Here is a 12,202-nt window from a genome sequence, read left to right on the forward strand (position 1 = left end):
ATTTTGTGGTTGTTTTTTGTGCATTTTAAATGCACATTTTGGATTAATTTCCAGATTTTACTATTAACAAGTATCTTTTTCTTCTTCTTCTTTTGGCTGCTTGCTTTAGGGGGCTCCATCTCACCTGTAACCCCCATCATTCTCCTCCACCCATCTTCCGTTGTGACAGATATGATATGCACCAACCTTCTGCATATCATCCTTCACAACATCCACAAATCTTCTCTGAGGTTTTTTCTCTTTTCCTCCAACATCTTCTATCCAAGGCATCCCAAACCCCCTCAGCCTTGGCTCTTTAACTTTGTCTTCTGTCGTCAATCTAAGATGTCCTCCTGATGTACTCAACCAACATATATTACAAACTATTACATTGTCAAGAACATTGTCAAAAAGCAACAATACTTTTAATGCATATATAACTGTGTGGGACAATACGGGTTCCACTAATCGTACATTCTTTTTTTTTTCATGTAGCTGGTTCTTCTCAGAGCAGCAGGTCTGAAGAAGAGTTTCATGACATGGCGCCATCTAGTGGACATATGTCAGTCCTACACTCGGCTTCGTCTAATGAACTTGAACGCTCATGGGTTTAGAAAAGTCTATTTTTTGTTGTTGACGTATATATTTTTAATATACTTACAATGCAGCAGTTCATATATTATAAGTCTGTAAGTTATGCCTAGATTAATAGGTGATAATTCGATATATCTAATGATATAGAAATGATGAAATATAATATAATATAATATAATATAATATAATATAATATAATGTGAGCTCCGTGTCTCTTGCTAGCTTAATAAATTTGCCAGCGAGCACTTAAAGTGAATTTTCACTGAGCTTCTTTTGTGTCAGCGGTGTGAGGGACGTGTCTGAAAGCCAATTAAACTGCGTGCACAGACCCAGAGCCCACCCTGCAGCGTTCATGTGGCCATTTGTCGCTGACATGTAGAGTAATGGGGCGGGAGGAAGTGCATAACAGGATAGTCTGTGGTGCATATATCCCGACGTCGGCAACTAGGAAAAATAGTTAGCTAGGTTTATGATGGCAGGAGTAGGTGGCGACGCAGTATCGTAGTACGAAATAGAAAAGAAGAAAAAAATAACAAAAACATAAAAGTACTCATGATTTCCCCTCATATAACTCTTTAGACGGCGTCGAAACGGCCATCTTTTCAAGCTAAAAATCGAATTTCCCTCGAGTTTTTGGCGTATTAAATGGAGGAGAAGAAGGAAGACGGCGACTCGGAGATACAGGAACACGGACCCGAGCACTGGTTCTCAAAATGGGAGCGACAGTGTTTGGCCGAAGCGGAGCAGAGGGAGCCGAGCGAGGAGGACGTCGACAACGAGCAGGATAAACTGTGGCATCTCTTCCAGAACTCCGCCACTGCCGTGGCACAGTTATACAAAGGTCCAGCCCAGCGCTCTCCTTTTTGCTTGTCCGTCTAACGGTGCCTGCATCCCCCCTTGGCTTGTTTGTTAGCAGCCTGACTGTACACCGAGCCCTATAAACTAACATTAACGGCAGTGTAGCTAGCTCTTTAGGAAACTCCTCGTCTAGCCGGGTACTGGGGAAACTATCGTTTACAGGTGAATTTTGCAATGCTACATTTTTTTTCTAGCTAGTCCGGGCTAGCTGGTGACAAAGAATTGTGAGATATAACCTGGCGTTGTGTAGTTACGCCGAGCACCAAATAGCAGTGGCCACATCGACGAAGCGATGAGGTAGTTCGAGTTAACGCGAATACTTTGACACTAAAGTTTGACAGCCGCTATCGTCAGGTTAGCCAGGCTAGTTACAAAATGGCGATGGCAACAACAATCGTAGCTACGCGACATTCCCAGATGACAGTCTGCTGTGTGCTGTCAGTGTTAACATCTGCTACACCGGTATCGATTGGTTGCAGACGTTGTCCCCCCCAAACGCGTTGAAATAAGAGCCCGCACATACGTGTCCACTGGCTTTGTTTTGTTTTTTAAACAGCCGACTAGCTGGCGAGTTGAGCCGATGCGAAACGTTATAATCACAAGATGGCGAGGATAATATTGGTTTGTCTACAATCTGCTGTAGCTTGGCTCTTATCGGTCGGGATAAATCCCCGGCACGTAGAAACAGGAGTTTGGCTTAAGTCTTTACCAGTGTGTGTGTTTGACTGGGCTCTGCAACTTAACTGCTGAGAGGGCAGTTAAGTTCGTGTGTCGGCACTCTCCTGCTAAACAAGCTGCTGCCAAGCTGGCCATCTAGCGCTGACTGCCAGTTATTTTTATGCCAAACCCTGTCCCCCTTGCAGTTGTAGATGCAAGACAAAATGGCGAATGAAAACGATCCTCAACTTCAACCCCTTTGCTGTCATTTGACCACCACTAGTATGGCACCATGGTATTTGCTTTAAATTACAAGTGTTTTTTTCATTTTTATTATTCCTCTCTCACCTTCAGACAGAGTATGCCATCAGCAGGGCCTGTCATTGTGGGTGCCATTTCAGAACGCTGCTACAGCAGTCACCAACCTTTACAAAGGTAACCAACCACATCCTCCTCCATCCTTGTTCCTTGACTACCAGGTTCTACACTTCCTGTTGTGTCTGTGCGTTAAGCCAGCGGTGTAGACTCTGGCTGTAACTTTGTTAGTTTTGGGAAAAGTTTTTGATCTGTCCCCCCACATGAAAAGGTAAACAGAAGTGGTTATTATCGCTGATCAACTCCGTGTTAATCAGCTTGTCACATGGTTTAAGGGACCAAAAACACACAGCACAATGTCAGATATTCACTAGTGAAACAAAGCCTGTCTCTTAGTAGAGCATCTCCACTTCTAAATACGTAATAAATAGCGTACAACATGAGAAATGTTAAATAGAGGTCCATATTTGGTTGGCTTTGTTATATATAATCGTGAACAGCTGTTGTTGTCTTTCACTCTCACAGAGAGTGTCGAGGCCCATCAGAGAAGCTTCGATCGGGGCATCCAGATAGGACACCAACGTCGTAATAAGGTGGGTCTTGTTCCTCTGCTTGTGACTAATTGTGACTTTACAGTTTCCTGTCATAGACTGTCGTTTAGGAAACAAAAATTAGCTATGCACGACAGGGTCAATGAAGGATATTACAAAAAAAAAAAAAAAAGACTGGATCGGTGTTTGTTGATAACAGATGCCTGACTGTAGAGCCTGTGACGCAGCCTTCCCTACTCTGAGTGACCAACGTCTTTGCTGACATTTATGCTTTTACTGGTGCATTATGTGTTAATTACCATGCGGTTTACTGCCAGTGTTTTTGCAGTGGCACACATGATAGAGAGAAATTAAAATGTTGGGACTTTAACCCTCCTGGGTCCCTTTTCATTGTTAAACAAAGAGTAAACATTTGTCCCTGTATTTTTTCCACTTCTTTGTTGAAACTGTTGGAGTAGACCTGAGGGAATTGACTATCTCCCTCCAGGAATTTACAGACATTTGTGAGTCCTTATATTGATGCTGTGATTAATATTCCTTATGTTGAGATGAGTGTTATTCTTACTGATAAGTTCAAAAACGCAATGGAAAAAGTAGCTGGAAATGTAACCGTACTGAACAATCTCAACAGTCGCCGCCTGCTTCAACCTGCCGTGTAGTTAAATTTCTCGGGAGATGTGCGTCAGGTTGTGCTGTAGGGTTTCAGTATATGCTTCCTTTTGAAGCATAAATTCTCAGATTTTTATAATGTGCATTGGATTACAGGACATGTTGGCCTGGGTGAAAAAGCGCCGGAGAACCATCCGCAGGGAGGATCTGATCAGCTTTTTATGCGGCAAAGCACCACCGCACAGAAGTAGCAGGGCCAACCCTCGGCTGGCCATGGTGGCCCCCAGCCGCGCTAACTCACCAGCAGAGACTGGCTCATCTGTAGAAGCGGACCTCCAGCCCTTCAGGGAGGCCATAGCACTGCATGGTGAGGACATTTAAGTGCAAGGCTGACTCGAATGCCAACTCCATACCAAAGAATCAGAATTGACTTACACCCCCTCAGTGGTAGCTACAATGTTAAATAACTTGTGTGTGTTATTTATGCTCGTAAACGTATGTGTGTGACCTCCTGGTTCCTAAGTTTGATAGATAAATGGTTAATGTTCCACAGTGACTGTGAGATGAGGACTTTCATAGGAGACCTTTTAAACAGGTCTGTCATGTCTGAGCATTACAGTGCTGTGTTTAAGGCCTCTCATGTGTTCATGAGAGGCCTTCTGTGTTTACGCCTGTGAGAGATTGAAGGCTTGTCCTTCTGCTACATGTGGCTCAGAGATAAGGGTATTTTTGTGAAAGCACTCTTTTTTTTTCTCTTCCTTTTTTTTTTTTTTTTTTTTTTCCAGGTCAATTCCTGTCATTTGTGTTTGCAAGACACTATTTGACTAATCGAAAGACAGATTGTTTCCTATTACTCACCTTTCTATAATTAAGTTCCATTTGAATATGCTGGTAGTTTTTGCTGTGCTGTACCACAAATAAATACTCAGAACTTGACGAGCGTCACATTGTGGGTGCATCTGAGGTCAGACTGGGTCAGATTACAGAAACGAAAGTCTGACATTTCAGTTCATCACAGTTTGTCACCTGTTTGTATTTTGCTGTGATCATCAGGCCTGATAGATTAACTTTAACTTGGTTGAAATTAGGGAAATGGTGATTAACTGCAAGCCTTCTCTTTTTGTATATCTCTGTCAGATTGGATCATGCGCTATTGGTGGTTTTTTTTTAACATGAACAATGTGCTGAGTGTTTCATTCCTTTTTAAATAGATGAATTCAGCCTGAAATTATTTCATTTGTTGCATTGGAAATGAGAAAATGGCAATATTACTCAGTGCTGTCACTTTCTCCTGAAATAGCTGCGTAATCAGGAGCTGATAGTTAGAGCTTTATTTTGACGGGAACAGATGCTGATGGGTTTTTTTTGGGTTTTTTTGGCTTTTATGAAAAATGAGTTTGTCCATCAACCATTTAAAAGATAAACAAAGTTGAATTTTTAAAAAAAATATATTATTATCATTTTTTTTAATGGCCTAATGGAAGCTTTCTTCTTATCAGAGGCTATAAATGAGATGTAGACGTCTACCTGCTGCTAAACTTCCTGTTCTTTCGTCTCCTTCTTCAGGTCTGAGTGGTGCCATGGCGAGCATCAGCGTCCGCTCCGGTGCTCCGGGTTCTCCTACGCATGTCAGTGGGAGTAGCAGCAACGGAGGTGGTGCGAGCGGAGGTGCTTCTTCCGGCTCTGGGCCGGTGTGCCGCAGCAGGCGTAACGGGCTCCAAGACGTCGACCTAAACACTTTCATCTCAGAGGAGATGGCGCTGCATCTGGACTCTACTGGCGCCGCCTCTGCCGGAGGGGGGGGAGGAACCAGGAAACGAAACTCCACCCAATGTAGTGATGTCATCACAGACTCCCCAACGCACAAACGCAACAGGATGATTTGATCTGCCCCTGCCTACATGCGAGGCGAGGGGATGGTGGGTGGGTTAGCCTTCAAAGCCAAGGCTAGGAGAGGGGGCGGGGGGATGGATGGGCTCGTGTGGGACATGTGCAGATGTACAGTCACGCGCACTCGGATGCTTCGGCTGAAGATGAAAACGAGGACTGAAAGCTCTCGAATTCTAGTCCTTGTCTCCTTTCCCAGCTCGTATACTACAAATCATCGATCTACAATCAAGAACACTTAACGAGTGGGCGTGAGTGTGTGCACGTGACCAGGAAGCCACTTCGCACATTCCTCAAACACCGCCCTGGAAAGGAGACAACGAAGAAAGTTCCCGACTTATCCTGGGATCCACACAGTTTTTGAGAGGGGCAATAACGCTCCGTGCTGCTCGACAAGTAAAAGCCACTTTGATCTTTGACACATTTGTGCCCTTCCCTCCCTTAACCTCACTCATCCTCACCCGCCACCTTAATAAGGAAGTGAGGGCCATGATCAAATCGCTTCACTCAGTGGATTGTGTCGCTCGCCAAACGTTGGACCCGAGTCACCCCTGCGTTAACCCCACCCCCCTTTTTGTTACTTCATCATTGCAGCTCTTAGTTGGCGTAGCCTGTCAGTGGTGGAGCTAAATCGCCTAGTAGGAGTATGGGTGTGTGTTTGTGGCATCACGCTGCCTCATCTGCCACTTTGTAAGCAGTTCAGTTTGTCTGGCTACTAGGTTGACGGCGTCTAACTACAACAGCAGCAGGCTGTCAGTGTTTGGACATCCATTCAGACTTTATTCTCTGCTAAGTGCTCTGCTTCTACGGTGGCTCGATTTGTACTTCAGGCCGTCACCTTTTCTTTGTTTGTAGTTTTTCAACCACCAGTGTTAAAATTCTAGGTTTGTTGCCACTGTTTGCAGCAGCTATAGCCAAGTTAATTTTCCGTTCTTTTTCCACTTTTTTTCCTGTTGTTGTTGCTGTTGAGGATAATGGAAAAGGAATTGTATTCTCTTTGTTTATGCAGCTTCTCCAACAGCCCCTTACCCCCTCTGCTCTGGTCTTATTATGAAAGCAGCTGCTGTTTTCCCGTCGTCGTGGGATGATTCTGATGAGTTGCAATAAGGATTTTTTTGCACTTAGTTTTCACTTCTGACTCATGCAAATAAATCGGCTCTTCCATTTTTATTCCAGCTGTACCTTTGTCCGGCCCTAAACGTGCACACTTATGAGTTGTCCACACACTACATTCACCTCTTTTCTACAAATAGCGGCGCTGATGTAATCATGCATTTCAGCCAGGCGCCACAGCACCGCTCATCAAAATTAGAACCACTCATGCTGATGGCAGTCGTCAGATTCAGTGTCCACCGTGCTTTTCAAGATGCTCGATAACATTTAGCCCTCTAACTTGATTAAAAACGTGGGCAGTTTCCCAGGAAAAACTGGCTCGGCGCCGCTTTTGTGGAATAGAGGTTTAAGTGTGGGGATGCTTAGAAATAAAACAGGAGCTCTCGCACTCACTTGATTTTTGTCACTTCTTCAAAATTATTTGAACACGTCGCAGAGACTGTTTGACATATGGTGTAAGATATTGGAAGAAAAAGCCGAACTTAATTTTTTAGGCTTTAGAAGTGGTGGCACGCTCAAAAACAACCACCAAACATGCCACCCGGCGCACACGAGGTAACTGGGCCAGCGTGTCGGATGGGAAGATGGATGCTGTCTGTATTTTGTGAAAGGGGTGTGTGCATTAATAAAATGTGGATGGGTTCGTTTTTTTGTTTTGTTTTTTTTTTAAACTTGGTACAGAACGAAGTAACATGGGGTTGAGTTTCATTCCTACAATGGTTGTTTACTTCCAACATTCAGTGAGGGAGCAGAGCAGGAGACATTAATGGCACATGAGTCAATAAACGGGGTAAAACAAAGCAATAGGAATCGGTTTGTTTTAGGATGTTAACGTGATGTTATCAGAGCTAAACCTGAGCATGTTTGTGGGTGTAAATGATTAAAGAAATCTTGAGTTGTCTCAGTATTACAGTGCGCTGTTCTACCTGTATTACGCACAGGAAGTGACCAGTGTGGTGTTAATGTTTCCTGCTTTCTTCTCCGTTTGTTCCTCATGTTGACTCCAGTTCTCTCCCTTTCACATTTTATGGCCTGTGAAGTGGCCTTTATTTAGTTGTATAAAGCATGCCAGTTTGGTTTTTTATTTTGTTTTTTTTAACTTAAATTCTGGTCACCGATTTCATTTTGCGTTTTCTTTTTTGTGCTCTAGGTTGCCTTTTATGTTCCTATGATTTCAGGCTTTTCAGTAGGAAAAAGAACCCGGGTGATGTTTGGCGATCTGTCAAAGTCCTGGATCTGTGAAACCGCTGAGACTCAAAATGTAAGCTTGGTATTGAACACCTCAGCTTTGCCTGCAGAGGGCGGAGGGGAGGTGGGGTTTAAGTGTCTGGTAAGCTGAGCTGCTTCAGCCATCACTGATTCAGTGAATAATCTTAACATAGGACCCAACCTTGATTCTTAAACAGACAAATGTGCCGTAAAGTCACATTTCAGGTCGTGTGCAGTTAAACCTCTGAGTTTCAACTTTGGCAAACAAAAAAAAGTATTTAAATTTATTTTGTTTTAGGTGGTGTAGCTCCTGAGGACTGACTGGTCTGCTTGCCCACACGCTCTTCATTAAAGCAGAGGAATGCATTTCAAAATGTTCTAGTTTTCTTCTCTTAGACGCTTTGGCTCGCTGTTCTGTGTCTAACACTTCGGCAGTATTGTTTCTGAAACGAAACGAGGTGTTCGGCTACAAACTAGTAGCTTCACCCGCCTGCTGTTTCTGTTCCACGTCATGTCAGTTACAGGGAAGTGTGTGTGCTGACAGGAAAAGCACTTAAAGATTGAGCCTATCAAAGGATGTCTTCTTCCCAAAGGTTTGATTGAAGAGTTTGATAAGAGCAGGATTGTGCCGTCTTTGCAGTCCCACTGTTAAACCTGCGGAGTTGACCCCCGCTCCCCCTCCTCAGATCAGCTTGGGGTCACCCTGTTTTCTGTTTCTTCCCTGAGCCAGTCGCAGCCTTCATCCGCATTGTTTCATCAGGGTGACTCATGCCACAAAGTCTCTGGAGCCAACACTATCATCAGCTGTTTCTTATTTGTTTAAAAAGGTAATAAATGGCTAATCTATATACTGAACATTTAATTGTTGGTATGATATATGTGGTTCACATTGTAAAGGAAATAAAACCATTGAATCGCAATCGGATCGGCTGTTTCATTTTAAAAATAAGGACAGCGTTTTCAGAAAGAAGATGCTGTAAAATGGGAATAAAGACAAAATATAACCGTTAAAAACAGGCAGTAAGGCCTCTTGGTGCTATTTCCTGTTCTAAACAGTGTGTTCTGTTTTAGTCACGTTTCACAGCAGCACAGCTCTTCTGCTTCAGATGATCTTCACGTCTACATTTCCCTGTCAGTTTGCAGTTCTTTAACTTCGTCAGTAAATAAGCAAAGTATCGAAACTGTTTTTTTCTTCTCAAGCATAAATGAGGAGCAGGTTAACAGTATTAACAGTTTGGAGACTTAGAAATGTTTCTGTTAACAAAGCTGCTGACATTTGACTAACTTGTCATTTAGCTCACCAGGTTGAGCAGATAACTTGCATGTTGTGAGAAATATGCAGCTACCGGGGTTAAAGACCACGCTGGGTCATTTCCTGATTCTCTTCCTGCTTTCTTGTTTTAATAAAGCAATAATGACCAGAGGCGTCCCTGAAACTTCACACCTAAAAAGCCACTGGATGCAAACCACTACGGGCAGCCAGAGGACAGCGGTAGAACAAACATTTCTACTAGATCAGTGACATCAAATAAATGATTACGTCATATAGAGACAACTTTGATCCTGAGTGAGCTAAACTAGTGAAAACCTAAAAACTTCACATTTAATTTGTGAGATATCTTAATATAAGAAAAATAAGGCAATATTCAACAGTGTGTCTCAGTTTTCATACATGACAAAAAAGGCCTTTTTTAAATGTAAAACTAAAAAAAAAAAGTTTTTATATTATAAACTGAAAAAGAGGAACTTGTCTGTAATGTAACCATTTATTACTTAATTATGTTGTTGTAATATGAAAGAAAGCTGTAAAACTGATAAAAAAAAAACCAGTGTAAAATGTATGCTCTCCTTTGCATTTCCAAAGCAGTCAAGTGGGCCAGATTAGAGTGTTTGCTGGGCCAATCCTGGCACCCAGGCCTTAAGTTTGACACCCCTGTTAATAGATGATCAGCAGGAAACCTTTGCAGATTCTAAATCAGCAGATTGCACATTCTCAGGAACATCAGTAAATAAATAACATTACTGTGGTAAAAAACTATCATCGTATAATCCAAAGTAAATGATCCCAGATAAAGTTAACACCTTTGAGACGTTTGTAGGGTTTTCAGTCATTTACATTTATTCATATGCTTCACTATTTCTGACTTTGTCTCACAGAAAACGGCAGAAGCGGAGCAATGAGGGCCATCCCCCAAACATAAAAACAATATTAAATACTTGAACAGTTTACAATGTCCAGCAAGGGACAAAAAAAAGCAAACAATGAAGAAAATTACAGCCATAGTAAAATTAATGTGTCTTCTGCTGATATGAGTGATACGCACATTCAGCCTACATCCTCAAAGGACTAGTGTTGCTACGGTTTGGTCCGTGGGTGTTCAATATTAAAAGCCATGTTCTTGCATCCTTCGTAGCTCCTCCACCTCTTCATCCTCATCTGCAGCTGCTCTCAGAGAGCCATCGGGTAAAGACGGCAACGAGGCCACACAGGGGGTCCACGAGTTTTTCTCCGTGATGCAGTGGACAGGGCAAAGCATCAGAATGACATCTAACGGGATTTCATTTTATTTCTCAGAAATTTGGAGATGCCAACACATGGTAGCTTTGTGCAACTGAATCTAACTTTAACACGTGATGTTTTTTTTCTTGGGAAATTAAACTCAAGGCCTCGGGTCGATGACAGATAAAAGGTGAGCTCTTAAGAGTCTGATGAGAGCCCCCAACGTGCGGCTGGCTGAACAAAGGAAGAGGTCCTGGCTGAGAGTTTAAGAGTGCGACTCATATCTGGCTGAGGGGCATGAACTTCTGGTAGTAACTCTTGGTTACATCAATCATGAGGTCCTGTGTACACTCTGGGAGCTCTCCTGAAAACAGACCTGAGAGAGAGCGAGACAAACGCAGGTAAAGACCAGACATTGAGGAGAACGAAGACAGAAAAGTAGAAAGATGCTGGTCTATTGATTAGTTGTGTGCGTTTTGCTCACCTGGGCATCCAGAGAAAACGGTGAAAGGTGGCACCACTGTCTCAGGAGGAAGCACGGTGTTGTCTAAGATCTTGCAGCAATCCTTTAGCACACAACGGCGACCCTGCACACATAATGGGAAAAAGAAATTGAAACATCATCAAACATCACAAAGTCATGCACTTTCATATATATACATATATGTATATGTGTGTATATATACACACACACACACACACATACATATATATACACATAATGACTAATTTGTGATTAAGTGAAGTCCCCATTTCTGTGATCCAAATCAACAGTTTGGAAAAAAAAATGCCAGCTTGTGTTTTTTTGTTTATTAATTCAGCCCTCGACTGCCAGCAGAAGGTTGCATGACTGCCATGTGACTGGTTCACCACAGGCAATAAAGACATGCTTTCTGTCTATACCCCCCGCCCCACCCCTTCACAGCAATGTCCTTTCACTGCCGAGGAGCTAGCTGTGTGCGTGTGTGAGATTTTATTTCACTCACTATGACACAGTTCTTCCCAATGTGGACGTAGGAACCAATCTGTGCTGCATTGACCACGCAGTCTTCCTCAATGAAGACGTGGTCTCCAATGTGCAGCGGGAAGAAAGCCACCCTGCAGAGGGGGACAGGGCAGTGATGAGACAATATGCTTTTCTACTTAGCATATTCTCTCCTTTATTCATTTGTACAGTGACTTTAAATATATTTTGAGTGACAATAACTAAAAACAATCTCAAAGCATCTTTATCTAGAACACAAAAGCACATGGCTGGCCTGAACGTGTGTCAAAGATACTTTACCCTTTGCTGAACTTTTTGAAAGGTGGTCGAATAACACTCCGGCTTTTCACCACGCAGTGTCTGCCCACCCGGACGTTAGCCAGGTCCCCCCTGATGATGCAGTCATTCATAACAATAGTCTGCAAGAGAGAACATCCAAAGCTTTAGCACAGCTGGACACTTTCTATTCACAGTGTCGTTTCCAGGTGTGTGTTTTCCTTACTTTGCCGTTCAAGACTATGTTTTGACTCCCACATAGTACCGACTGTCTGCTCACTTTGTTGCCAGAAGCCTGAAATAAAACAACAACCACTGTTTATAATCGTGTGAACGATCGTGTCTGTGTCTGTCCACATAAATGAGTACAAACAACCGTCTCTGCTATCCGCCCAACGCCCCGTTCACTTTCTGCTTGGACAGATAGCAGGCTACGTTAGCTTAAGCAGCGGTGATTAAAATTCCACACAGTACCGTCTCAATGTACTCCGCTTTGTTGTACAGTATTTCAGACAACTCCATGGCTGGAAACCCGCTGAACTATCAAACGGCGTTTATTATTCTGCGATACGATCTAAAGCATCGATACGGATTTTCTCTATGGGAAGCTCCTTCTCCTTCTTCTTGTCTTCTGCGCAAGCCCGGACGTGACGCCATCAAATAACTTTA

At 43.0% G+C, this 12,202-nt stretch overlaps 2 protein-coding genes across 2 annotated transcripts; one reads left to right on the plus strand and one right to left on the minus strand.

Annotated features, from left to right (window-relative positions):
- The first annotated feature begins 955 nt into the window (after positions 1-955).
- On the plus strand, positions 956-8,692 carry hapstr1a (HUWE1 associated protein modifying stress responses a). The gene is made up of 5 exons (XM_004560725.3): positions 956-1,414; positions 2,443-2,523; positions 2,929-2,996; positions 3,720-3,930; positions 5,130-8,692. Exons 1-5 carry the CDS (start codon positions 1,219-1,221, stop codon positions 5,447-5,449), a joined length of 876 nt encoding a protein of 291 aa, XP_004560782.1. The 5' UTR covers positions 956-1,218; the 3' UTR covers positions 5,450-8,692.
- Positions 8,693-9,864: 1,172 nt separating this feature from the next.
- Positions 9,865-12,182, minus strand: dctn5 (dynactin 5). Its single transcript, XM_004560724.3, has 6 exons — positions 12,008-12,182; positions 11,760-11,828; positions 11,558-11,676; positions 11,259-11,370; positions 10,757-10,859; positions 9,865-10,648 (listed from the first exon to the last, which is right to left on the minus strand). The coding sequence occupies exons 1-6, from the start codon at positions 12,053-12,055 to the stop codon at positions 10,551-10,553; spliced, it is 549 nt and encodes a 182-aa protein (XP_004560781.1). The 5' UTR covers positions 12,056-12,182; the 3' UTR covers positions 9,865-10,550.
- Between the last annotated feature and the right edge of the window lie 20 nt (positions 12,183-12,202).

This window comes from Maylandia zebra, linkage group LG4 (assembly GCF_041146795.1).
Source record: "Maylandia zebra isolate NMK-2024a linkage group LG4, Mzebra_GT3a, whole genome shotgun sequence".
Taxonomy (NCBI): Eukaryota; Metazoa; Chordata; class Actinopteri; order Cichliformes; family Cichlidae; genus Maylandia; species Maylandia zebra.